Source organism: Cyrtonyx montezumae, unplaced genomic scaffold, assembly GCF_038088225.1.
Source record: "Cyrtonyx montezumae isolate F1298 unplaced genomic scaffold, pur_monq_1.0 scaffold_18, whole genome shotgun sequence".
NCBI lineage: Eukaryota > Metazoa > Chordata > Aves > Galliformes > Odontophoridae > Cyrtonyx > Cyrtonyx montezumae.
The window spans coordinates 9,652,149-9,675,970 of NW_027071914.1; the positions used below are offsets into that span (position 1 = coordinate 9,652,149).

The window sequence follows — 23,822 nt, forward strand, 5'->3', positions numbered from 1 at the left end:
CGCGGGGAGCGGGCGGAGCCGGCAGCGGCAAATCGCGGCGCGGAGGCGGGAGGCGCCGGGGCGGGGCGGCCGCGGGGAGGGGCGGCGGAGCCCGGCGGCGCGGACGCGGTCCCCTGCGGCCTTCCCCGGGAGCGGAGCTCCGGGGTTCGGTCCCGCTGTGCCCGCCACGTGCCCCGGTCGCCGTCGAGGTATCCGTGCGGCACCGCGAGGACGCGGAGCATCCCTCGGCCCTCCGGTCGGGTGACCCGCAGCGCCTCGGTGCCCGCCCTCCCACGGAGGAATGGTGCTCACGGTGTCCCCGGCCGAGGCTCGGAGCCGCCCGCATCCGCCCTGCTCGCTGCCAGCTCCCCCCCTCGGCGTGTGCTGCCAGCGCTCACCCACGCCGTCCCCGTCTCCACATGCTCGTTGCCGTGCCAGGGTTCTCACCGCGTTCCCTGCAGCCCCACATCACCCGCGTGGCCCGCGAGCTGCAGGGCTGCAGCCCTGACCCGCGCCCCCCGGCCCCGAGGATGCTGGGAGCGCAGCCAAGCACGGCTCCCAGGATGCGGGCAGCTCCGAGCGGGGTGTCATCCATCTGCAAAATGCGATGGGAACAGCCTCGGCCTCTCCCGCTGGGCCTTTGCTAAGAGCCCGGTGCGTGGGGAGAGCGGCCCCGAGCGACCTCCGAAGCGCATTCAGGCCTATAAAAGGAAGCCCGGTCCCCAACGAGGTGCCTCTGCCACAAAAGCACCCGGCGGATGAGGGGGCTGCGAGCAGAGCTGCAAAATAGCTGCCAGGCAGCGGGAGAGGAGCCTGCAGTGCTGAGCGAAGTACGAGCTGCACATATGCTCCCTGCTTTCTGCACAGCTCCATGAAACTGTGCCATCTATTTTGAACAGTGCAGAGGGAGACTTTTATCTGTGTTCCAGCATTGGCACACAGCTGACGTACACAGCCAATCCCGAAACCTGAGTGACGGACAGGGACTGGGGCCAGCTGCAGTGCTATGGGTCTTCCGGAGGTCATGGTGGGCGGGCATCTTCCTTCCCCTTCCCTCAGCAAAGGACAGCAGGGCTTGGGGATGCCTGCACGCATGCATTGGAAACAACCTGTGGGCTACATGCAGAACAAAAACACTGGGCTGGAACAGGGTGTCAAGACTAAATTGCCAGGGTGGAGAGGCCCTCAAGGCTCTGGGATGGCGTGTCCTCTCCTGCCCTGGGGCAAGGACAGTCCCGAAGCTGGGGAGGAGCTTGCACTGCCTGTGTGTGGGATGATGCAAGGAGCAAGGGCTGGTCCTCATCACAGCCTTGTCCCCTCCATGAAGGCAGCATGCTCAACTCCTCCTCTGCAGCAGCTCCCGGTGGTTCACAGTCCCTGTGCTCAGATCCAGAGCTGCCACTTCCCTCAACCCAGGGCTCCTACCCAGAGGTGCCACATCACTGTGAAACAGGAACTACTTAGCTTCACAGGATGGTGACAGCTTCCATCTTCTGGCACCTGCAAGGCAAGTGCTCCAGAAGGCAGAAGGACAAGGACAGAAGGAGCTGGGAAGCACAGCAGAATGAGTGCCAGCTCAGTGCAGCACTTGGCTGGGAGAGTCTGCCCTGCTCCGAGAGACAGCAGTGCCTGAAACGAGTGCCAGAGCCCCAGAGCTCTGGGGGGCTCACATGGCAACACCTGCAAACCAGCACGAGCTTGGAGCAGTGTGGCAGCAGTTTATCTGGCAGCACAAGCAGGGGCCAAGCCAGGCTGCAGGAGGAGCAAGGAGCTGGCAGGGGCCGAGGGACCTTCCTGGCATCCCCGCTCCTGAATCCAGGCTGCAGTGCCCCGGATGCCTTCCCAGCAGCCAGGCAGGGATGTTCTGCTCCCTGCTTCCTGCCCCAGGACACTCCCAGGAAATAGTGTCAGTGCATCGGCCGTCTCCCACGGACTGCTCCTGCTTCTGTTCCCTATGGCTGCCTGCAGCAAGTCCCCAAGCCACTGCAAGCAGATGCTCTGATACTTCTTTATTGTCCTCTGATCTGGGTGGCAGCTCAGCCGTACCCAGCACAGGAGAAATGCTTCCTTGCACCCGCCCTGGGAGGCAGTAACATTAGCACTCACAGCGATGCCATGGAGTCCTGCTCTTGGCCTCTTCTGCTGGTCCCAGCAAATTCAAGCACTCAGCCCTTCTGCTCCTCTGGGTCCTGCCAGCAGCGCCGTGCTGGCCTGCTGCAAACTCTGCCTTGCTCTGAGCAGCTCGGTGCAGCCCTGGCACCTTGGCATGAGCACAGCACATGCTGGCACATGGGACACAGCTCAGCCAAACGTGCACCACGGTGTCTCGCTCATGTCACAGTCCAACAAGATGTTAAGGACAGTGCAGGGGGCTCCTGCTATGCTCAGAGCAGTCCGTGACTCGATCCGGTACCTCACGTTGTTCAAACCTCCCTCCCGATCCACCTTAAACTGCTCCTGAAGAGAAAGAGCATTCAGGGCAAAACTTCTGGTGCTGGGACAGAGTGGGCAGGGGAGGGCTTGGAGCACAGCCCATATCTCCCACAGCTCACCTGCTTCTGTGCAGCAATGCGCTTCTGGTCTCTCTTCCTCCAAGCTGGATCATGCAGGTGCTGGAACGTCTCATACCCAGTTGTGATTCCAGAGGGACGGTGAACCTGGGAGGAGAAAAAGGCTTCCATACAGCTCCTGAAAGCCTGCCCGCATGTGGGAGGGCCGCCTGCCCCTCCTGCCAGCCCTGATGACTGCAGCAGGGGTGGGTAGGGAGATGAGAAAAAGGGCAACTTCAGCCAAGGAGGTCCCCGAGCACACTCACCTGGAGACCAGCTCCTTTGATGCGTCGATAAAACTCATCGTCCTCCCGTCCCCAGCCCCAGAAGCGGTTGGACATGCCATTGCACTGCAACGAGAGCAGCACCGCACTGCCCTCCTGCAGCAGCCAAACACCACCACCCCCCCGGCCCTGAGCACGGCTCAGCCCACAGATTCCTCTTCCCCCTTGTGAAGCACGGAGCCGAGATTTCATTGCACACCCCACCCCAAAGCAAGGGGGGTCAGCTCACCATCTCATAGTGCTGCTTGGTGAGCAGCAGGATCCCTCCCACATAGGTTTTGTAGTGGTACAGAGGGTGCAGCTCCGGGGACGCCACGTGGAAGGGCCCGGCCTCGGGAAAGCCATAGTCCAGCTGCTCGTTGAGGGGCAGCAGGTCGACGTCGTGCATGGCAATGTAGTCCGTGTCGTTGCCACTCTCCAGGAAGCCCACGTTGATCAGCGACGCTCTGTTAAACCTGCAATGGGACCGGGTACACAGTGCTGCCCTCCGCACGGCACAGCATCCCTTGGCTCAGCGGCTCCCGTACCTGAAGTGGTCCACCTGGTTGAGCACCAGGATGTGGTGGCGGATCCTCTTCTTGCTGAGGAAGCGGTGCATGTAGGGCACGAAGGCCAGCAGCTCCTCGAAGCGCTCGCGGAAGGGGACGAGCAGTGCCAGGCGGTGCGGACCCCACGAAGGGTCATCGGCCGGCGGGGCGGGGGGCTCGGGCGGGCAGGGCGGCCGGGGGACCCCGCGCCCGGGGGGGAGCGCTTCGCCCGAGCAGCTGAGCTGCAGCCAGAGCAGCGAGGCGAAGCCCAGCAGCAGCGCGAGGAAGAAGAGCTGGAAGATGGAGAACTTGCCGGCCAGGAGACCCAGCACCTGCGGGGAGCTGGGGCACAGCGGGCCGTCAGCGGGGTTCCTCCCAGCCCACCCCCCCACGCCCCGTCTCCCCGCGCCGCCCCCTCTCACCCTCCGCCCCGCAGGCGCAGCGCGGCCCTACGGCGGCCCGGCCCCATGGCGGACCCCGGCCCCGCCGCCGGGCCACGCTGGCCGGGCCCCTCCGTCGCCGTTCCTCCGGAAACAAAGCCCCGGCCCCGGCGTTCCGCTCCGCTCCTTCCGCCCGGCGGGGGCGTGACCGTGCCGGGACCCTCCCCGTGCCCGCTCCCCCCTCCCGCTACTTCTCCTCCTGAGACCCATTTCCCCACCCCCCCCCCCCCCAGTCCCATCCTTCCACCCTTCCCCCCTCGGAGCCCCCAGACACAGACAGAGCCGCGGTTGGTGTCAGTCCTTTAATGCCCCACTCACAGCCCCAGCCCCACACAACCCCTACATTCATGCCCGCCGCCCCGGGCAGCACAGCGGGTCCTGGGCGGGGAGGGCCCAGAGGAGGCACTACGGCTCTCAGGGTGAGCAGTGCCTCTGCAGTAGGCGTGGGCCCTAATTAAAAACATTCCCTTCCCCCACCCCCCAACACCCCGAGTCCCGCCAAGCATCCGGCAGGATTACAGCCACAGGGACAGTTAAGAAAATACTTCTTGTATTTCTCAGAAACAGCTTTTAGAAACCACAGTTTGTACAGCTCCCCGTAGAAAAGGGTTTGGGCACTCAGCCCGGTTCTTCCGCTAGTAAAAGCGCTTGTTTCGCTCCTGGCGCTTCTGGAAGACCACAGCTCCCACCACAGCACACACAATGATGCCCAGCAGCGCGCAGAGCAGGAGCAGGAACACCTTCCAGCCCGTCAGGGGCCCACTGCGGAAATTCCCCGTCGGGTCATCCACGTTGTCTGCAAGGAAGAGGAGTAAGGGACTGACGAAAGCCACCGGTGCCTCAGGGCAGGGCAACCTCAGATCTAACACTGCCCTGCTGCTGAGAAGGAAGCTGCTGGAAAAACCAACACTGGAGCACCGCTGTGCTAAGAACACGGACATCACTGTGCTCAAGTGGACATTTTCCCCACAAGATGCACTCTGCTGCTGGCAGCAACCAGTGCATGGCAATGCATAGCACACCTGTACCTTGGCAAGCACAGTGTGGCAGCTTAGAGATTTTTAGGCACCCAGCCCCAAGATCCAAGTCCTTCACCGAGGGTTTGGAAGCCCAGAGACTCACCTTTGGGTGATTTAAGGAGACTGACGCTAGGCTCAATCTTTGTCCAGTCAACGGTGTCATCTTCTAGAGGATGCTCCACCATGAGCTGGAATAGCTTCATTGAAATAATGTCATGATTGTCTAGGAAACAACCGTCAGCACTGAGGACTGCCAGAAGCCTTGAGAAACACCCACACTGGAGAGCAGCCCCAGCTCTGTGCTCTGCCAGCTGCAGGTCTCCTCCCCTCTCAAGCCACCCTCATATCCCAGGTATAATTCGAGATGCTTTTAGGTGCCTCCTTTCCCAGGCCACGTGTCCTCACTCAATACAGTTTCAAGAGCCCCATGAACAGGAAGCCGTCTCCTGCACCCACAGCACTGCATTCCAAGCACCAAATATTCCTGCAAGCAAAACCCACTCACCAGATAAGTCTCCAGTGCCTGCAGAAGCACCAAAAAAGTAGCCAGTGGGCAGCTGTACCCCTGCAATGTCAATGCAGTTCTTCCATTCATTCTTGTCTTCTACATCTGTCATCACCTGTAGGAGCAGGGGAGTCACACCAGGAACACCAGCCGCCCCTCTGCCCAGTCAGCACTTCTTTTGGAGCCAGAGGAGCAGGAGGCCAAGTCTGACAATCCACACACTGCCACAGCACCACCTGCCCGCCAGCACGGCCCTGCTGTACGCCCGTGAGGTGCCCTGCAGAAGGCACAAGGCTCCCCAAACTCTCACCGTCAGGCGACCTCGGGAGTACCGGACTGCCAGGAAAGTGTCGTGGTTCTGGTTCCGAATCTCAGCAGTGCATCCTGCCAGCTCCGTCCAGCGCCCGTCCTTACTGTGGTCATAGGTCAGGGAGCCATTGTTCACCATCGCAGAGATGTAGGGGAACACACGCTGCAGGGAGAGCATCAGTGCCTTCAGTCTGCAGGGATCTTCCAGCTGCAGACCCAACAGCCACCTTCCCCGGTCTGCTCAGAAAACTCAGTGAGAGCAGAACAACAGCAAGGCAACTGCACGGCAACAAAGTGAGTACAGAGAGCTGAACCATTAAATCAAAGCTCCTTTGGCCCTAAAATGAGCGAGAGCTTGTTCTGCCTAAAGCAGAGTTGCCTTTTCTGATCATCTGCATTAAGATCTCCCAAGGGCTCACACAGCACTGGGGGCCCATAGCAATGAGACCACAGAGTAACTTGCAGAGAATGCACAAGACCTAGTGAGAATCCTACAGACAGCTCAGAAACTGTAACAGGCAGCAACTGCACACTAGCAGCAAACCCACATTCAGGATTCTGTAGTCAGTACGTGATGTGTGCTGTAAGAGGCCACCTGGAAGCAAGAATTAACAACTCAAGGAACATCAAGGCAAGCGGACAGGATCACCTCCCAGGTATTTAGGACTTAAGTGACACCAGGTGTTTGGGGCAATAGGTCTCACTAACACTGTTACATTGCCTAACCATGCCAAAATGAGATCCACAAACATGAAGCAGGACAGAAGAACCATGGCTCCCATGGGGAATTCTGGAGAAGAAAGCCAACACAGGAATTTCTCTCAATAAAAATGGGTTGGAGATGGAGAACATACTGGAAACAACCTGGGACAGTCAGAGAAGTTCAGGAAATGACACCTGGGATTAACATATTTTCAGATGGGCTTCTCATTTAATGTCTACTGGCCTATCAGAAGCAGGGAAAAGGCCCTGGGAGCAGAAAATACCAGGAGATGGAGCAAGCACCTTCTTGTCCCCATTAATGCACATACATCCTCTGCTCTTTACCAGCTCACAGGACAGGAAGAACAACAACCTGTTCTTGCATAAAGAAAGTTTTCCTTAATCCAGGCATGAAGCACTTGCAGCACAAAGCCACAAGGAAACATCCTCCTTGGCAATGAGCAAGCTCCCCGAACTACTCACCTCTGTTGCTTCATCATTGGGATATGTATCGAGGAAAATAGCCAGTCCGTGAAAGTTGTCCCTGCTGCCAAAAACAGGACCTGGAACAGGGCAGAACACAGTGAACTGATGGCTCTATTCTGTACCCTCATCCCAAAACCCAGGTTTGTAGGGCTTTGACAATGACATTCCTTACAACTGGCAGCAGCAGCACAGCCCAACCAGGCAGAATCTGCACAAGAACAGCAGACAAGCACCAAGCCTGCCCATGCAGCCTGCATACACCCACCGGGAGAAGCACTGGGCACAACACCCCCTGAGACACACTGCTCATGTGGAGCACAACTGCAGGCTCCCAGGTCAGGAAGGACAGAACAGAGAACTCCTCTCTAACCTGGTGTTGCCAAGGCAAGTTCAAATCCTGCCCTGGAGTGAGCCATGCAGGACAGAGGCAGCTCGAAAGCTGCCCAAGGACACACGCAAGCACTGCCATACCCAGGTTGTGCATGGGGCCCATGCTGAACACCTACAGTCAGAATTGTTTGAGTTGGATAGGACCTTCAAAGTCATCCACTCTAACTCCTCTGTAATGAACAGAGACATCTGCAGCTAGATCACGGTGCTCAGAGCTCCATCCAGCCTGACTTCAGATGTCTCCAGGGACAGAGCATCCAACACCTCTCTGGGCAACCTGTGCCAGTGCCTTTGTGTAAAAATCTTTTTTCCTGTATCCACTCTAAATCTCACTTCTTTTTGTCTGAAACCATTTCTCCTTGTCCTATCACAATAGACCCTGTTAGAGAGTCTGTCCCCTTCTTTAATCTTAGAGCCCCCCTTCAGACACTGAAGGGCCGCTCTCAGGTCTCCCTGGAGCCTTCTCTTCTCCAGGCTGCACAGCCCCAGCTCTCAGCCTGTCCTCACAGGGGAGGTGTTCCATCCCTCGAATCATTTTCACAGCTCTCCTTTGGAGGCACTGTAACCGGTCCACATCTCTCCTGCACTGAAGGCTCCAAATCTGGATGCAGAACACCAGGTGAGGTCTCACCAGCACAGAAGGGTAGGATCACGTCCCTCACCCTGCTGACCGCAATATCCTTTGATGCTGCCTAGCATATGATTGTCTTTCCAGGCTGCGACCTACCTGGCACCAGGCGCTCCTGTGTGTACCACAGGGCCAGGCCATCCCCGTGCAGGTTCTTCTTGCCAGCTCCGTGGATCTTGAAGTGGACGTGCAGCTCCCAGTCCTTCAGGAAGCAGGGCTGCGGGACAGAGCGGCACAGTGTCAGCCCGGCACGGGGAGCGGCCCGCCAGCCGCCCGCCCCGGGGCTCACCACGCGGTTCCAGATGGAGCCCTCCCGGCTGCGCTCATCAGGCGTCAGGCGCACGTACTGGCTGGTAACCATGGTGCTGCCCTGGAAGTCCCACAGCGGCATCGCGGCGGAGCCCGCGCCTGCGGCGGGTACAGAGAGCGTGGCTCAACGCGCAGCCCCGGCCAGGCCCCGACCCCCGCCCGCCGTACCCCGCGCTCACCCTGGTACGGCTTCATCAGCGAGTGCTCGCGCTTCAGATGCTCGCTGTTGCCATCCGTAAGCTCGGCGGGGGCCGGCCGTGGGCCGACCAGCAGCAACAACGCGACCGCCGCCAGCCCCGCGCCTGCCGCCATCCTCCGTTTCCGCCTTCCGCCGCGCCGCGCCCGCCCCGCAGCGGCGACCTGCTCTGCCAATCACAGGCCTCCATGCCGCTGCGCTCCCGCCCCCGCAGGGTGACGTCACTCCCTCCCGCCTATGGGAGAGGAAGGGGCGGGACCCGCGGGGCAAAAACTTCCGCCGTGCATCAGTCTGGGCCCGTGAGGAATAGGATAGCGCCTCTCGGCGTGCACCGCGCGAGGCATGCTGGGAGCTGTAGTCCGCTCCGCACGGCCTCGTGCCGCCCCGCCCCACCTCCCCCGGCGGCCTGTTGCCGCGGCAACGCCTCACAAGATGGCGGCGGGAGCGGGGGATGGCGGAGCGCGGCACAGAAGGGCGGCTGAGTCAGGGCGGAGTTCAGGGGCTGCTTTATTGAGTGCCGCCGCACGGCACGATGTCCCCGCATCGCATTAACCTGCGGGGTCTCATCGCCACCGCCACATCCCGCGCTGTTTGTGTGCGGGCCGTGTCTGAAGGCGCAGCAGTGCCCGGGGCCCTGAGTCGAGGGTGCGAGGCCGTGACGCTGTGGGCCGTGCTTCCCTCCACCGGGTGCATCCGGGTACAAGGAGCCCGTGGAGGCCCAGGAGATGAGAAATGAGGATGAACGGTGAGCAACCGTGTGGAAAACCCCTCAGAGTTGGAGGCCCAAGGCCTAGCCTTTGGGGTATGTGGGGATTGGAGGAGAGGTTGGCCGTGGTGTAGCGAGCTCTGTCACTTTGCAGCTCTCACTTCTTCCTGCTCATGATCTGCTTGGAAATCCAGTTCATCCCATCCTGGGGGGGGAAAAAAGCATGAGCACAGCCTGGTGCTACCCACCTGCAGCTGTGGCAGCCTCTCACTCCGTACCTGCACACCTTCTCCGGACAGGGCTGAGCAGGCCTGGATCTGCCACTCTCGATCCCGGTAGGTGTGGAGGCTCAGCCCTTCTGCGATCTCGGCCGCAGGTGCTGCCGTCACCAGGTCCTGCTTGTTGGCAAACACCAGCAGTGGGACCCCCATCAGAGATTCCTCCTCAGTGAGCTCCGCCAGCTCCTGCCAAGAGAGAGCCCCTTCCCAGGAGTGCTGCTCCCACAGCACTGTGTTCCTCTCTCAGGCACTGCTGCTGAGTCCTAAGAAACCATGAGGTCTCCACAGCCCAAAGGGGAGATGGGAACCCCTGAAGCTATATCTGCCCTGAGGAGATCCTGGAGCTGCACTCAGCACTACCTGGGGGACAGAATGCTCCTGGCACTCAGAGTACCTTGGGCAAAGGGCAGCTGCTGCCAGCCCACGCTGTCTGGTGCCCACACCTCTGTTCCTGGAAGAGTCTGGTGTCAGCATGGCCTCAGCTGACAGTCTCACCTTCCATTCTTGGCTTTACTTTCCAGCTTTTAGGTTTCCAAGTTCACTACCTGAATAAATGGCTTTGTTACATGGCCGTATCAGAGACAGGCACCCTGTGTCAGATGTCCCTGGGGCATCATCCCCACCTTGGGTAAGATGAGCAAAATCTGCTTGGGTGAGGTCTGCTGTGGGGTGGGATCTGTATGCTGAGGCCCTAATTGTGAGCCCTTCCCACTCAGCTTGGGAGACAACTCAACCCTCACAAGGGACAGCCCATAGACAACAGCCTTAGTCCCCACTTCTGTCCCCAGGACCCCACCACTGCCCCTTGCCCAGACCCTTCATACCTGTCCTGTCTCCTCAAAGCGCTTCTGGTCTGCACTGTCGATGACATAAATCTGCCAGGGGGGACAAAAGGGAGAGCGGGCAGCCCCTCCTTCCACAGCATACAGCCCTCTGCTTGCTGCAGGGCTCTGCTAGGGCACGGCCCCTGGCTCACCAGCAGGTCAGTGCTGCCCAGGTACTTCCTCCAGTAAGGCCGGACGGCGCGCTGCCCACCAATGTCCCAGATGTTCAGCTTGAAGCCGTGCGAGTGGACACTCTTGATGTTGAACCCCTGCACGGGGAAGCAAACTCCAGCATCACCCCAGGGGAAGAAAGGCAGAACCCACCACCCTCCCACTGCACGTGCTCCAGAGCAGTCTGTACCTGGGTGGGGGTGATGGTGCTGACCTCCTCAGACGCCAGGCGCTTCAGCAGCGTGGTCTTGCCCGCATTGTCCAGCCCCAGCAGCACGATGCGGAGCTCCTGCCCCGGGGAACCCCTCAGCTTCTGGATGACAGAGAGCAGCCCCCGAGGATGTGGGGGGCTGGGAGAGTCCTGCAGGGCGCCGGGTTGCTGCAGAGCACCCTCATTTTGCAGCGGGGAGCTGGGTGCCCCGCCGTCCATGGGTGTCCTGTGTCTGTGGCCCAAGCAAGGTCTGGGACTTTGTCTCAAGGTGCACGGGTTCGGGGTGGCCCCACCAAAGATCTGTCCAGTCTGTCCCCCTCCCTGGGGGCCCAGGCAGCTCCTGGCAGGCTAGGGGACAAGCCCTGCTGCCGTTCTGCCAGCCAGGCGCTGGTGCCAGTGCAGCTGCTCAGGGCAGCAGGGGTGTAGCTGGACCCCCCCTCACCTCTTGCACATCGCCCACGGTCTGGGAATGGCTGCAGCTCACAGCACTCCTGGGGAGAGGCTGGGGGCTCATCCCTGGGGCACTGGCATCTGCGTGACTGGCACGCTCCCCATCCCTGGGGGAGGAAGAGGATTATGGACTCCAGAATTAGCCGTTGTTTCTCCGTTTACCCACAGCATTAAGTAATGCCCTCAGTAAATCCCCCAGCCAGCTGTCACCCATCCACCACCTCTTTCTCCTCCCGGTCTCCAGGATAAAATGGGGGGGGGGGAGGGAGGCACAGAGCATCCCTCTCCTCATCTCATGGGGATGCCAGCGCAGCGGGAGGACACGGCACTTAGGCACCACCGGCACCGTGTTGGAGTCACCGGCAAGGGATGCCGTGGGCAGGGTCAGGCACGCAGAAGAGAGCAGCTGAGGGCTGGCTGTGCGGGCACTGATCCCTCTCCTTTCATCCCAGAGCGCGAAGGGAAGTGACAGTGCTCCAGGCCACGTCAGCCTGAGGGACAATGCGGGCTGTGGAGCAGGACGGGGGCGCCGGTAGAATCACAGCATCGTAGAAAGGTCTGCGTTGGAAGGGACCTTAAAGCCCCCCCCAGTCCCAACCTCGGGCTGGCTGCCCCCCCCCCCCCACGAGGTCGCACCGCCCAGGGCCCATCCACGGTTCCGGGCACCTGCAGGGATGGGGCACCCACGGCTCCTCTGGTGCCCGCTCCTCGCGTGCCTTTTGCACGCAGTTATCCCCGCAGGGAGGACGTGGTGACTCACGCGCTCTGGGTGAGCAGTTTTTATTTATAACTCGCAGCGCAGTGCCAAGGCAAACAAAGCGCGGCGACAAAGCGAGGGGCAGCGCCGTGCCACGGTCACGCGTGGATGTCCCGCACGGCTCAGCGCCGGGCGCGCGGCATCCCGTTACCCGCCCCGCCGTCTGCCCGCCGTTCTCTGACGTTCCCCGGCCCGCCTCCCCAAAATCCCCCTTCCCCTGCGGTTGCCGGAGCCGGGACCGCCGTGCAGCGGCACCGTGACGCCGCGCCGCTCCCCCGGTGCCCGGCGGCGGAGGGAGGGAGGGCGGGCGGCTCCGCTCCCCCCGGCTGCGGTCTCGGTTCCCATGGCGACACTTCCTGTGGCAGCCGAAAGCGGCAGTGCCGGGAGGGCCGGGCCGGGCCGTGATGCTGCGGGGCGGCGGGTAGCACGGCGGGCCGGGCCGGGCCGTGCCAGGCATGCAGGGCAAGGGCAAGCTGCTACCGGTCCTCAACGGGCGGATGGTGAGCGCGGTCCGGCTGGGTACCGAGCTCGGGGAGCTGCGGGGGGAGGGGAGGGGAAGGGAGGAGAGGGGAGGGGAGGGAGGGGAGGGTGGGGCTGGGGTGTGGTGCGAGCTTGGGGTACGCGGGGATGGGGCGTGCGGGGATGGGGCGGGCAACGGGGGGGGATGGGCGTCGGGGATGGATAGGGAAAGGGTCGTGGGTGCGGAGGTGGGCAGGGCGGGAGGGGCTGGGCAGGGGGATGCTGGGGGGTGCGTGGGGCCGGGGGCCGCAGGGCAGCTCCGTGGGTGTGGGGCTGGGAGGGGACACCGGGCCCGGGGCACCACGCCAGGCGGTGCAGCGCTTTGTCCCTTCCCCCCCTCCCCCCCAGTGGTCGGGCTGAACGTGAGGCCCTGCCCATCCTCCTGGGTGCCACGTCCTTGCGGGAGCTGCCGGGGGGATGCTGCGGGACGCCCTGGGCCGGCATCTCGTGCACGGACTGATGGGCGTTGGATTTCCAGTGGCCCCAGACCCCAAAGCGGGAGGCAGCGGGCACTGTGCCTGCCTGGGGCTGTGGTTCTTCTTCCTCCCCTGCTCTTCCTGTATTGGGGAGGCTGCTTCTCCCTGCATAGCGGCAGTTACATCTGACAGCACCTGCCTTTTCCCGATTGCCGTGCCCAGGTTGGCAGAGGCACGCAGGTGGGAGAACGGCAGTGTGCCCGCTGCAGCCCTGCTCACTGTGCTGGGGGAGTCCCACGTCCTGCCCCCACCATGGCGAAACAGCCCCAGCTGTAGGTGGATAGCAATGGGGCGGTGTCTCCAGCTGTTTGCCCTCCCTCACCTCTCTTCTCCACCCTGCAGGGCCCGGCTGTGTCAGACGGAGGTAAGGCTGCTCCCTGTGCTGGGACAAGGTCGGTGGCATCTTCAGAGGAGGGGGAACCCTGCAGTCCCACCCATCCCTCTCTCCTCCGCTGGGCCCCTGGGTGCTGGGAGCTGCAGCGCTAGCTGGGGCATGCCGAGCCCAGTGCTCTGAGGGGATGCTGTCTGTTTGCCAAGTCATGCCTTGATTTGGGCTGTTCGAGAACAGCAGAGCCCGGCATTGCTGCAAGCTGCCTCCTCCCTGCTGGGAAGCAGCTGGGATGCTGCTGCTCCTGCTTACATGCCCTGACCTCCTGCTGCCAGTTCTCCCAGTCCAACAGCTGTGCTCCCCAGGGGTTCATACAGGGCTAGGGAACTGGGTGACTGGTCTGTGTCCCTCTCAGTGATCAGAACTGGAGGTAAATTGAGGCACAGTGCGGAGCATGGTGCCTGGGGAGTACCTCCACCCATCATCTATGCTCTCTCCATGAGGCATGCCCCCCATCTACTCCTGCCATCCTGCTTTCCCTCCCTGCTGGGTGCCTTCCCCACACGGTGTCTTTGTTTCCTGGGAGATGAGTCACACGCGGAGTGACGGTGACAGCCCTGGGAAGGAGCGTTGTCACGCCAGAAGATGTCAGCTTGTGCCATCCATCACGGTGCTTGGTCCAATGGTGACGCTGATGTGATGCGTGGAGCAGTGGCTCAGCTCCTCGTGCTCCCATCCCACATCTCTCAGGGCTGGAGCAGCCAGGATGGGGCAGATGGACTTGGGGCAGATACTGGGGACCGTGGGCAGCAGTTCCCTGGGGGCTGACGGCTCCAACTGAGTGCCCGTGCACAGGATGGCCATGATGCTTAGGGACTCAAACCTGACATTTTCCTCTCTCTCTTTCAGAATTAAATGCCTCCAGAGCCCGGGGCAGCAACCACAGTGTGAACAGCCTGCCTGCAGTGCAGTCCCTCAGTAGCTCTACACACAGTTCCGTTGTCAGCTGGGCTGAGTCCTTCGAGACACTGCTGCAGGACCGTGTGGCTGTCACCTACTTCACTGTGAGTGCTGCAGCCCGGGCTCTGTGCTGTCTACAGCTGCAGTCCTGGTCTCAGGCACCCCATACCCTGGGTGCAGCTGAGCCAGCAGTTCTCTGCCCCATAGGAGTTCCTCAAGAAGGAGTTCAGTGCCGAAAATGTCTACTTCTGGCAGGCATGTGAGCGCTTCCAGCAGATCCCAGCCAGCAACACGCAGCAGGTACCAGCCCCAAGCAGAGGATGTGGTCTGAGAGGTGGAGGGGGCAGTCATGTCACTGTGTTCATGGGTGCTTGTATGACTGCTGATAGGGAGGCTGGGGTCCGTTCTGGTTGGGATGAGAAAGTGGATGCAGGGCAGTCTGTGCTTCTCCATCTGGGGCAGCAAGATGGGTGCAGGGATGGGTAAATAGACATAGGGAACAGGACAACAAGGGGCCGGGGCCAGGGCTAGGCAGCTCCTCCATCTGGTTGTTCTGGGTGTGAGGCTGGTGCTTGTCCTGCTGCCTCAGGTGGGACTCAGCCCCCAGAGCTCAGGGGCTCAGGCAGTTGTGGCTCATGGCCCCATCCTGAGTCCTGTTCCTAGCTGGCACAAGAGGCGCGGCGGATCTACGATGAGTTCCTCTCCAGCCATTCAGTGAGCCCTGTCAACATCGACCGGCAGGCCTGGATCGGGGAGGACATGCTGGCAACTCCCTCTCCAGACATGTTCCGCCTCCAGCAGCTTCAAGTGAGATAAACCCCTCCCCAATCCCACTCCAGTAGTGAGGCAGGAGCCAGAGTCCCAGGACTTGCAGGCTGGGATGCTGAGCAGGCACCTCCTCCCCCCCTTAGATCTTTAACCTGATGAAGTTTGACAGCTACACACGTTTTGTCAAGTCCCCACTCTACCAAGCCTGCCTGACAGCAGAGAGCCAGGGGCAGCCCCTGCCAGACCTGCGGCCCCACTCCCGCAGCAGCAGCCCCCCCCCAGACCTCAGCAAGGTGCGTGGGGTGTTGAGGGGACACAGCCCCATCCCTGGGCCAATCACAAGCCTGGGGGATGGAGACACAGTGGGGGACAGGGCAGCCCCTGTGCTGAGTCTCCTCCTCTCTTTACCCCAGAAGTCAAAGCTGAAGCTGGGGAAGTCTCTGCCACTGGGCGTGGAGACAGCTGGCAGCAGTGCCAACCGCAGCCCTCGCCGTTCCTTCCGCAAGGGTGAGCGACGGGAGCCTTCCTGGGCAGGTAGGAGATGTGTGGGACAGCTCTGGGTGTCACTGTCCTTGCACCGTGCCCACCGTGGCTGTCTGTCTGTCCTAGATGGGGGAGAAGGTGGCGGAAGCGCTGTGCTGTGGCGGGAGTCCCAGGGCTCCCTCAACTCCTCCGCCAGCCTGGACCTGGGCTTCCTCTCCTCAGCCAACACAGCTCCCAGCCCCTGGGCAGAGGTGAGTCCTCGCTGTGCCAGCCCAGTGCTGCCACTGCCCACGCTGATGGTGGCTCTCCTGTCCCGCAGGGCCATCGCAAGAGCCTGGGGGGCAGTGAGGCTGAGGCCAAGCCCATGAAGTACTGCTGTGTCTACCTGCCTGATGGCACGGCCTCACTGGCCTCCGTGCGGCCCGGCCTCTCCATCCGTGACATGCTGGCTGGGATATGTGAGAAGCGTGGCTTCAGCCCCTCTGACATCAAGGTCTACCTGGTGGGGAACGAGCAGGTATGGGGCACAGGGGCTCCTGCCAGCAAGGCTGATGTGGCATGGACATGCTCATGCCGGGAACATGATGATACTTGGCTCTTGCAGAAAGCACTGGTGTTGGACCAGGAGTGCTGTGTGCTGGCAGACCAGGAGGTGAAGTTGGAGAACAGGATAAGTTTTGAGTGAGTGTCATTTTCAGGACTGATGCCCTTGTTATGTCTGTTCCACATCGCTCATCCCAACTTCCCTGCAGTGCCCTGGACTGCCAGTGTTGTCTTTCTCTCTGCAGTCTGGAAATCTCCACTCTCAACAAGACCGTCCGTATCACGGCCAAGTCCACCAAGTGTATTCGGGAAGCTCTGCAGCCTATCCTGGGGAAATATGGCATAAACATGGAGCTGGCACTGCTGCGGCGGGTGAGGGTGGTGGGGCAGTGATCTGTGTGGGGTCAGGGTGGGCAGTAGCACCAGGTAGCGCCCGACCTGGTGGGTGCTGACACTGCTCACAGGCCCTGCACCTGGCCACCTTTGCCACCTGCCATGTATGACATTGATGTTCCCCATTACAGCAAGGTGAGCAGGCATCCCTGGACATGGAGAAGCTGGTTAGCACAGTGGCTGCACAGAAACTCGTCCTGGAAACGCCAGCAGGTAATGTCTGCTGTCCCCTCCCAAGCACTATCACTCCCATGAGCCATGTCACTGCCCCCAGAAGCATCCCCAGCCCCTCCTGCTCACGGGGCCAGGCTGCTGTAGCTCCCACTCCCTGGGTGAGAACGGAGCATGGCTCCTCTGTGTTGCAGACATGCAAGTGACAGAGAGTGCTGAGGCTGCAGCTGCCCCTTCCCCTCTCCAGAGTGAGGTGAGTCCAAGATCCTCAGGCAGGAGTGCCCGCAGGGAAGGTGTACCCCACTGTGGCCCCTGGGAGGAAGCAGGGGCAGGGAAAGTATTGCTTACTTGTCCCTGTGCTGAGGCATGGCCACTTGCCACAGGAGGGAAGCCCAACAGGAGCAGAGCCTGACACACCATGGGGGACAACATCCTCCAGGCCACGGTCATCAGCTGCCAGCAACCTGAACCGCCGTACATACGACCTGGAAGGTGAGAGCTGACATGCCCCAATCCACTGGACTGGGCAAAACATGGGGTGAGAGGGGCAGGGTCCCCTCTGCTCCAGGGATGGACGTGAGCTTCCATGGGTGCAGGATCCCCGTGGGGTGGCTGAGGTGCGTGTCCTCCTTTCCCCCAGGGCTGGTAGAGCTGCTGAACCGTGCCCAGAGCTGCCGGGCCAATGACCAGCGTGGGCTGCTCTCCAAGGAGGACCTGGTCCTGCCTGATTTCCTCCAGCTGCAAGGTCAGGATGACAGCACCTGCCAGGGGCCAAAGCCACCCAGTGCCCCTCACCCAGGAAACAGCCACCCCGCTTCTGCCAAACCTGCACCGGCTCAGCCTGCGGTCGACCACGAGCTCCGGTGAGCCCTGCTCTGCACCTGCACCAGCGTGTGGAGCCACCAACACTGCCCGGACCACAGATCCGTCCATGTACTGTCCCAGCCTCATGTTGTGTTGCCGTGAGTGGTTGAGCAGCTGCCATGCCCCTCGGTGGGGCCATATCCTGGTACATGTCAAGGGAGTCCTGTATATAGGTCAAACCCCCGTTGCAAAGCACTTTGCAGCATCCCACGTGCGCCCGGCACTATCCTGCCCGGTGCTTCTGCCCTGGAGCAGGGCTGCCCCTAGGCAAATCCTGCCCCTGGGAGAATCCTGCCTGCACCAGGCTGGCACAGACCCACAGGAAGCAGCCTTCAGCCCAAGAGAGGACAGGACAGAGAAGACGTGGCCAGACTGCGTGGCAGAGCGGGCACCAGCCCTGGGCCCCTGTGCTGTGGACAGGCAGAGACAGGAGAGTGAGTTGGCCCAGATCAGGCCCTGTCCCAGCAGCAGCAGTGAGAGACTCTGCATGGGAAGCTGCAGAGATGGCCCTCAGGGCATACACCCACAGCCCCTGCCCTGTCCCTGATGGAGCTGCAGGCACTCAGCCCTTGGGGATAAGTCTGTTCTGTGCTAGAGGTGCTGGATCAGTGCAGCAGCTCTGGGTGCCCAGCATCTCAGCCTGCCCTAGGTGTGCCCAGCGGAGCCCTGAGCCACCACTCAGTCCCCACTCCCCAGCCACAGGCAGAGGGGTGGCCCAGGGCGGCCTCCTGCTCCCCCTAGGCAGGTGTCACAGCCCCCAGGGCTGGCTCAGAGCCCCTACATGTCTCTGTGGTGCTGCTCAGTCCTGTCTGTGGTGTGAAACCAGAGGAAATAAAGAGCATTGCCTGGAATCGCTTCCCTCTCCTCCCTTCCTTCCCTGTTGGGGATCCACACTGTGCTCACTCCCTGAGGCACACTGAGGTAGCTTCTGGCAGCATCCCCTCTCCTGCAGCCTGGTACCCACACAGCCCACTAGGACTGTTCCCCGCAGCCCTGCCCAGTGCCCCATCCTTCTCCCGCAGGAAAGGGCAGCAGCAGTAGCCCGTTTTCCCTGTACTGCTGGTGATGCAGGGGAAACTGTGGGGCCGGCAGGACTTCAGCCCCAAGGCTGTCAATGAGTGACAACCCAGCTGCCAGGGCCTCTGCAGGTTAATGATTGTGGGGACAGCCAGGCAGCGGCCGCTGCATCCCCTGGGCACAGGGCACGTGCGGCCACCGGCCTCCCCCACTGGCAGAGCTGGGCACAGGGTGCACCCTGGCTGCAGCCCCCAGCCAAGGGCCCTCCATGCCCCTGCTGTTCTGGAGAGGCACACCACAGTGTGTAGTGGCAAGGGGGCGGGGGGTCCCTTGTGGGTTTACCTGTGGGCTGGCCCCAAGCACCGGCAGCACTCTGGGCACACTCGTCCCCGTACAGACCATTGTGGCTGGTTTATTTGTGCTTATGGAGCTGCCAAGTTACTCTGCGAACAGTGACCTCCCCACCCAGCCTCATCCCACTGCTAACACTGGTGCATGGTGTTGCTGTCCCCTCCAGATCTGCCATGGCACGAACCCATGTGCTAATGGAGACGAAGCTCTGCTCCCCAGCTGGGTGCCCTGCTTGGCCCAAGGGCAGGATCAGGGTATCTCAATCCAGCACTACGTGTCCCCCAATTCCCCCTGCGCTGAGGGAGCAGCACGTGCTGCCAGTGTGACCCAGGCACAGGTCACGCAGTGCTCCATGCCACAGTAGGCACAGGCCAGGGCACAGTGGGTGCCTTGACGCACTCGTGGGCAGCAGCCATGTGGCACCAGCTGGACCCAGCTCAGGAGAACAGAGGCAGCATGGCCATGCAGCCCCTCTGTGCCCGCTCCCTTGCAGCTGCACCTTTGGCCCCAGCTCTGCCCTCGGCTGCCACGGGCACGAGCTGGTCGGGCACCACATGGGTGGACAGGAACTTGGCAGAGGTGTGTAAATGAGGGGTAATATTAAGCAGCATTGAGGCGCAGTGACGCGCACGCTGGCACTGCCCTCCTTCCACTCAGCCTGGCACTGTGCACTCTGAGATAAAGCGGTCTCAGCAGCGTGCTGACATGGGTGGCATGCCACCAGCACTGATGACACGGGGACCACGCCGGTGCCTGTCCTGCTGGCAGCATCCTGCTGCAGTGCTGATGCAACCACTGCCACCACCCTTGGGCCGGGCCGGCAGAGCTGTGCCCTTGGGGCTGCGAGGCCGGTGGGTGCATGCACGGCCTCACCTCCAGCTCAAGAAGATCCAGCAGTGGGACCTCCTCCTCCTCTCCTGCAGGGGATGAAGCATGTGGTTGTGAGGCTGCCTTAGCAGAATGTCAGGCAGGCGAGGTGGGGTGTACAGGGCACGAAAGGCACCATACCCCAGGACATGTGCCCCATGCCACCCCCAGGACTGTGGCTGACGTGGGATGCTGTGGGGTTACCCATTAACTGCAGGAATTTCTGGGGAGGAGGTGAGCAGTGAGCAGAGGTGAGGGGCAACGCCGGGCTCCTTAGACTTTGCTCTTGACGTGCATATAAAGGGCCCTGGTGCCCCGCGGGCCACTTCACTGGAGGGACGCATGGATTTGGCATGAGGACATGGCGTTGCTCTGAGTGCTTGGCCATCACCAGGTGAGCAGCACCCCAGGGCAGGACTGGCTCCTGCATGGCCAAGGGGGCCACTGGAACAGTGAACCTCAGAGGTGCCACCACTGTGTGGTTTTGGGGTTTTGGGGTGGAAGTGCAGATGTGGCCCTGCCACAGTGATGTGTGTCTGCCACTGCTCAGACACAGCCGGAGCAATGCTGCCATACCGGAGGGAGAGCCCGGCCATGCCCCGCTGCCCAGTGCGGGGAGGAAGGGTGGTGCATGGGACCCCGTTTGCCTACTGCCCCAGCCCTCAAGGTAGGTCCCCCAGCCCTCCTCCTCACCATCCTTCTCTCCACGCAGAGCTCAGCTCTGCTTCCCCACAGTAGGGGAGGACAGGGCCACAATGCATGTTGGGTATGCCTGTACCCAGCTCTGCACAGGCTGCCAGGCACGCACCCCTGTCCCTTCACCGTGGGAGCAGTGACCTGCCCTGACCATGGCTTCCTGTGCCCCGGCTCCCCGGGGCGGCTGGTGGAGAGCCGGGAGCGCTACGAGCTGGATGCACTGCCCTGGCAGGGGCCCCACCTGGGCTTGGAGGAGCTGCAAAAGCCAGGTGAGGTCTTCAAACACTGTACCCAGCAAGGAGGGCAGTGAGTGTGGAAGATGCTCAGTGCCCCAAAGTGCTGCAGGAAGAGCAGGAAGAGGCAGAGGGGACTGAGGAACACAGCCAGGCACGAGGACACGTGCCCGGCGTGTAACACTCTCTCTTGTCTTGCGCAGAGCTGGGCTGCTGGGTGAGGGTCCAGTCCATCTGTGTCTCCCTTCTCAAGGTGCCTCTGATGTTTGGCTTCCTGTACCTCTTCGTCTGCTCCCTGGACGTGCTCAGCTCTGCCTTCCAGCTGGCCGGAGGTATGGCCGCGGGCAGCAGGCAGCCAGCTGCACCCCGGCTCCAGTGCCCTGCCCTCATGCTCTCCCACAGGGAAGGTGGCAGGGGACATCTTCAAGGACAACGCCATCCTCTCCAACCCCGTAGCCGGACTGGTGGTGGGCATCCTGGTGACCGTGCTGGTGCAGAGCTCCTCCACCTCCACCTCCATCATTGTCAGCATGGTCTCCTCAGGGCGTGAGTGCACCCACAAGGCTCCCTGGGATCTGGGGCTGGGGATGGGGTGGCTGAGGAGGACATGTGGGGCTAGCAGGTCTCTCTGCCACCAGTGCTGGAGGTGCGCTCTGCCATCCCCATCATCATGGGCTCCAACATTGGCACCTCGGTCACCAACACCATTGTGGCCCTCATGCAGGCTGGCGATCGCAGTGAGTTCAAAAGGTGAGCATTGATGGGGGCAAAGGGACTTGGGGGGGGCTGAGGGCTGCCCCACACTGACACACAGACTCCTCCATGCAGGGCTTTTGCTGGTGCTACGGTGCACGACTGTTTCAACTGGCTGTCGGTGTTGGTCCTGCTGCCGCTGGAGGTGGTGAGCGGGTACCTGCACCGTGTCACCCACCTGGTGGTGGCCACCTTCAACATCCGCAGTGGGAAGGATGCCCCCGACCTGCTGAAAATCATCACGGAGCCCTTCACCAAGCTCATCATCCAGGTTTCCTTGGGTTGGCTGTGCTGTCCCCGGGGTCGGTCCCTCTGCATTGGTGCCCCCATGCTAGCAATAATGTCCCTAGCACTGATGTCCCTGAGGTGGCAGTTCTGCCAAAGGCTGGCAGCAAGGTCCCCATCACAGTATAGATGTCCCCAGCTTGGGGGTGCTGCCAGCCCCACAGTGCCACCCCCTCCAACGTGTTGTTGCAGCTGGACAAGTCAGTGATCACGGGCATCGCAACAGGGGACGAGAGCCTGCGCAACCGCAGCCTCATCCGCATGTGGTGCGGCCCTGCACCTCCCCAGGTGAGGGGCTCATGGCCTTGCTATGGGGCTGGGTTGGGGCAGGATGGCCAGCCAGATCCCCCCAAAAAGGACTCCATGGAGGGCAGTGAGCTGGGGCTGGTGAGGGTGCTATGGACTCACCCACAGCCTGCCCACTCCCTGCAGACAGCTGCTGGTGGGATAGGGGTGCTCCCAAACTGCACGGCTTCTGGACACTGCAGCAGTAATGGCATTGGGATCCTCCACAACATCACCAGGCAAAAGTGTGAGTGGGTCTGGAGGAGGGTGCTTGTAGGGCTGGGGGTGCTGTGGGTTTGAGAGCCCTGAGCATAGGGCTGAAGGAGGGTTGGGTGATGCTGTGGGGCTGTGCAGGGCTGCTTGGTGGGGACAGGTTTGTGAGCGGGGCCAGGCTGGCCCCAGGCCCTCTCCCAGCCGTGCTGTGGGGCAGGCAAGCACCTCTTCACGGACACGCCGCTGCCGGACCTGGCCGTGGGGCTGGTTCTGCTGGCTGGGTCCCTCGTCGTGCTCTGCACCTGCCTAATCCTCCTGGTCAAAATCCTCAACTCCCTGCTCAAGGGGCAGGTGGCCAAAGCCATCCAGAAGGTCATCAACACTGGTGAGTGGGATGGGGAGCACCATGGGATGGGACTCTGACTGCCCCAGCCCTCTCTTCTTGACCCCTGCCATCCCCTGTCCTAACCCTACCTCTAACCCATAGCCCTGCATGAACTCCTGGCCCCATTCCTACCTGCTCCCTGCTCTACTTATGCCCATCACTTATGCCCATCACATCATCCTGCTGTCCATACCCCCTTTCCCATCCATCCATCCTGCCCAGCTGACTTCTGCAGCCCCAAGCGTGGCCCTATACACAGAACCCAACCCCAAAGCTCCCTCCCCAACACCAGGTAGGAGCTGTGGGCCACTCCCAGCTGACGTGCCCACGTGTGTGCCCATGTCTTGTTCCATGGCAGACCTCCCGCACCCGTTCAGCTGGCTCACCGGGTACTTCGCCATGGTGGTGGGCGCAGGGATGACCTTTGTGGTGCAGAGCAGCTCCGTCTTCACCTCGGCCATCACACCCCTGATCGGTCAGTCACAGCCACGGGCTGCTCTACGCCACGACGGCCCGTGGGCACTGGGGTGCTCAGAGATGTGCCTTCAGGGAGGAGTGCTGTGATGCCAAGGGGTTCCTCTCCCACAGGTTTGGGGGTGATCAGCATCGAGCGTGCCTACCCGCTGACCCTGGGCTCCAACATCGGCACCACCACCACCGCCATCCTGGCCGCGCTGGCCAGCCCTGGGGACAAGCTGGCTAGCTCCTTCCAGGTATGGGCTGGGGGCTGTGGGGAGACCGGGAGAAGCCCATGTGCCCCCGTGCCCAGCTCGACGCAACCACCATCCCCACAGATCGCCCTCTGCCACTTCTTCTTCAACATCTCCGGCATCCTGCTGTGGTACCCGCTGCCCTTCACCCGCCTGCCCATCCGCATGGCCAAGGCGCTGGGTGAGCGCACGGCCAAGTACCGCTGGTTCGCCGTGCTGTACCTCATCGTCTGCTTCCTCTTGCTGCCCTCCCTCATCTTCGGCATCTCCATGGCGGGCTGGCGGGTGCTGGTGGGGGTGGGCGCTCCTTTCCTCGGCCTCCTCTTCTTTGTGGGGCTGGTGAACGCGCTGCAGGCGCGCAGCCCCGGCCGCCTGCCCAAGTGGCTGCAGAGCTGGGATTTCCTCCCAGCCTGGATGCACTCGCTGCAGCCACTCGACAGCCTCATCACGCGCGCCACGCTCTGCTGCACTGACCGCTGCCGCAGCCCCGAGGGCTGGGACGAGCGTGAGCCCGCTGCCCGTGACAAGGCCAGGCTGGGGCTGGACAACCCTGTGCTCTCCTACCCCGAGGAGATGCCCAGCCCCGTGCTGCGAGTGGGCTCCCCACATATGGCCCTGCACAGTGCCACCCGCCTCTAGCTGGCACCGGGTGCCTGGTTTCCACTTTCCACAGTGTCTAATAAAGGCTGAGCACCCGTGTCCCGGTTGTGCATCCTCAGCCCCTGTCCTGCAAATCCTGACCGCCTGCGTCCGTGCAGCACCAAGGCACTGCCCTGAGGCCCACGGTGCTTGGCACCGCAGC

The 23,822-nt window shown here is 61.9% G+C and overlaps 5 protein-coding genes across 5 annotated transcripts; 2 read left to right on the forward strand and 3 right to left on the reverse strand.

The window, feature by feature from the left end:
* Positions 1-1,973: 1,973 nt before the first annotated feature.
* Positions 1,974-3,855, reverse strand: B4GALT7 (beta-1,4-galactosyltransferase 7). Its single transcript, XM_065734976.1, has 6 exons — positions 3,762-3,855; positions 3,340-3,681; positions 3,042-3,267; positions 2,795-2,878; positions 2,532-2,636; positions 1,974-2,436 (listed from the first exon to the last, which is right to left on the reverse strand). Exons 1-6 carry the CDS (start codon positions 3,806-3,808, stop codon positions 2,281-2,283), a joined length of 960 nt encoding a protein of 319 aa, XP_065591048.1. The 5' UTR covers positions 3,809-3,855; the 3' UTR covers positions 1,974-2,280.
* Positions 3,856-4,067: 212 nt separating this feature from the next.
* On the reverse strand, positions 4,068-8,446 carry LMAN2 (lectin, mannose binding 2). The gene is made up of 8 exons (XM_065734586.1): positions 8,307-8,446; positions 8,108-8,226; positions 7,918-8,035; positions 6,798-6,877; positions 5,614-5,775; positions 5,304-5,418; positions 4,902-5,021; positions 4,068-4,575 (listed from the first exon to the last, which is right to left on the reverse strand). The coding sequence occupies exons 1-8, from the start codon at positions 8,437-8,439 to the stop codon at positions 4,415-4,417; spliced, it is 1,008 nt and encodes a 335-aa protein (XP_065590658.1). The 5' UTR covers positions 8,440-8,446; the 3' UTR covers positions 4,068-4,414.
* A 691-nt stretch (positions 8,447-9,137) lies between these two features.
* Positions 9,138-10,732, reverse strand: LOC136047686 (ADP-ribosylation factor-like protein 3). The gene is made up of 5 exons (XM_065734977.1): positions 10,493-10,732; positions 10,284-10,400; positions 10,132-10,182; positions 9,316-9,493; positions 9,138-9,234 (listed from the first exon to the last, which is right to left on the reverse strand). The coding sequence occupies exons 1-5, from the start codon at positions 10,730-10,732 to the stop codon at positions 9,173-9,175; spliced, it is 648 nt and encodes a 215-aa protein (XP_065591049.1). The 3' UTR covers positions 9,138-9,172.
* A 1,381-nt stretch (positions 10,733-12,113) lies between these two features.
* On the forward strand, positions 12,114-17,410 carry RGS14 (regulator of G protein signaling 14). Its single transcript, XM_065734588.1, has 15 exons — positions 12,114-12,220; positions 13,058-13,079; positions 13,953-14,107; positions 14,211-14,303; positions 14,667-14,810; positions 14,915-15,064; positions 15,185-15,305; positions 15,381-15,505; positions 15,574-15,771; positions 15,859-15,935; positions 16,043-16,169; positions 16,322-16,403; positions 16,556-16,614; positions 16,745-16,853; positions 17,002-17,410. Exons 1-15 carry the CDS (start codon positions 12,176-12,178, stop codon positions 17,226-17,228), a joined length of 1,734 nt encoding a protein of 577 aa, XP_065590660.1. The 5' UTR covers positions 12,114-12,175; the 3' UTR covers positions 17,229-17,410.
* Positions 17,411-19,741: 2,331 nt separating this feature from the next.
* Positions 19,742-23,714, forward strand: SLC34A1 (solute carrier family 34 member 1). The gene is made up of 13 exons (XM_065734589.1): positions 19,742-19,854; positions 20,011-20,127; positions 20,243-20,425; positions 20,593-20,721; positions 20,792-20,935; positions 21,028-21,139; positions 21,218-21,413; positions 21,620-21,715; positions 21,860-21,959; positions 22,143-22,310; positions 22,669-22,785; positions 22,899-23,023; positions 23,105-23,714. The coding sequence occupies exons 2-13, from the start codon at positions 20,025-20,027 to the stop codon at positions 23,657-23,659; spliced, it is 2,028 nt and encodes a 675-aa protein (XP_065590661.1). The 5' UTR covers positions 19,742-19,854; positions 20,011-20,024; the 3' UTR covers positions 23,660-23,714.
* The last annotated feature ends 108 nt before the right edge of the window (positions 23,715-23,822 follow it).

Coding starts and splice junctions, on each gene's coding strand:
- LMAN2 (XM_065734586.1), bottom strand. CDS start 8,439: ATGGCGGCAGGCGCGGGGCTGGCGGCGGTCGCGTTGTTGCTGCTGGTC. Junction 8,036..8,107: donor GCTCCATCTGGAACCGCGTG/GTGAGCCCCGGG, acceptor TCTGTCCCGCAG/CCCTGCTTCCTGAAGGACTG. Junction 5,419..5,613: donor ACTCCCGAGGTCGCCTGACG/GTGAGAGTTTGG, acceptor CTGCTCCTACAG/GTGATGACAGATGTAGAAGA.
- RGS14 (XM_065734588.1), top strand. CDS start 12,176: ATGCAGGGCAAGGGCAAGCTGCTACCGGTCCTCAACGGGCGGATG. Junction 14,304..14,666: donor CAGCCAGCAACACGCAGCAG/GTACCAGCCCCA, acceptor TCCTGTTCCTAG/CTGGCACAAGAGGCGCGGCG. Junction 15,772..15,858: donor ACCTGGTGGGGAACGAGCAG/GTATGGGGCACA, acceptor TGGCTCTTGCAG/AAAGCACTGGTGTTGGACCA.
- LOC136047686 (XM_065734977.1), bottom strand. CDS start 10,732: ATGGACGGCGGGGCACCCAGCTCCCCGCTGCAAAATGAGGGTGCTCTG. Junction 10,401..10,492: donor GCACCATCACCCCCACCCAG/GTACAGACTGCT, acceptor TTCCCCGTGCAG/GGGTTCAACATCAAGAGTGT. Junction 10,183..10,283: donor TGGGCAGCACTGACCTGCTG/GTGAGCCAGGGG, acceptor CCCCCCTGGCAG/ATTTATGTCATCGACAGTGC.
- SLC34A1 (XM_065734589.1), top strand. CDS start 20,025: ATGCTGCCATACCGGAGGGAGAGCCCGGCCATGCCCCGCTGCCCAGTG. Junction 20,128..20,242: donor CTACTGCCCCAGCCCTCAAG/GTAGGTCCCCCA, acceptor GCCTGTACCCAG/CTCTGCACAGGCTGCCAGGC. Junction 20,426..20,592: donor GGAGGAGCTGCAAAAGCCAG/GTGAGGTCTTCA, acceptor TGTCTTGCGCAG/AGCTGGGCTGCTGGGTGAGG.
- B4GALT7 (XM_065734976.1), bottom strand. CDS start 3,808: ATGGGGCCGGGCCGCCGTAGGGCCGCGCTGCGCCTGCGGGGCGGAGG. Junction 3,268..3,339: donor AACCAGGTGGACCACTTCAG/GTACGGGAGCCG, acceptor GTCCCATTGCAG/GTTTAACAGAGCGTCGCTGA. Junction 2,437..2,531: donor GCATTGCTGCACAGAAGCAG/GTGAGCTGTGGG, acceptor CTTTCTCTTCAG/GAGCAGTTTAAGGTGGATCG.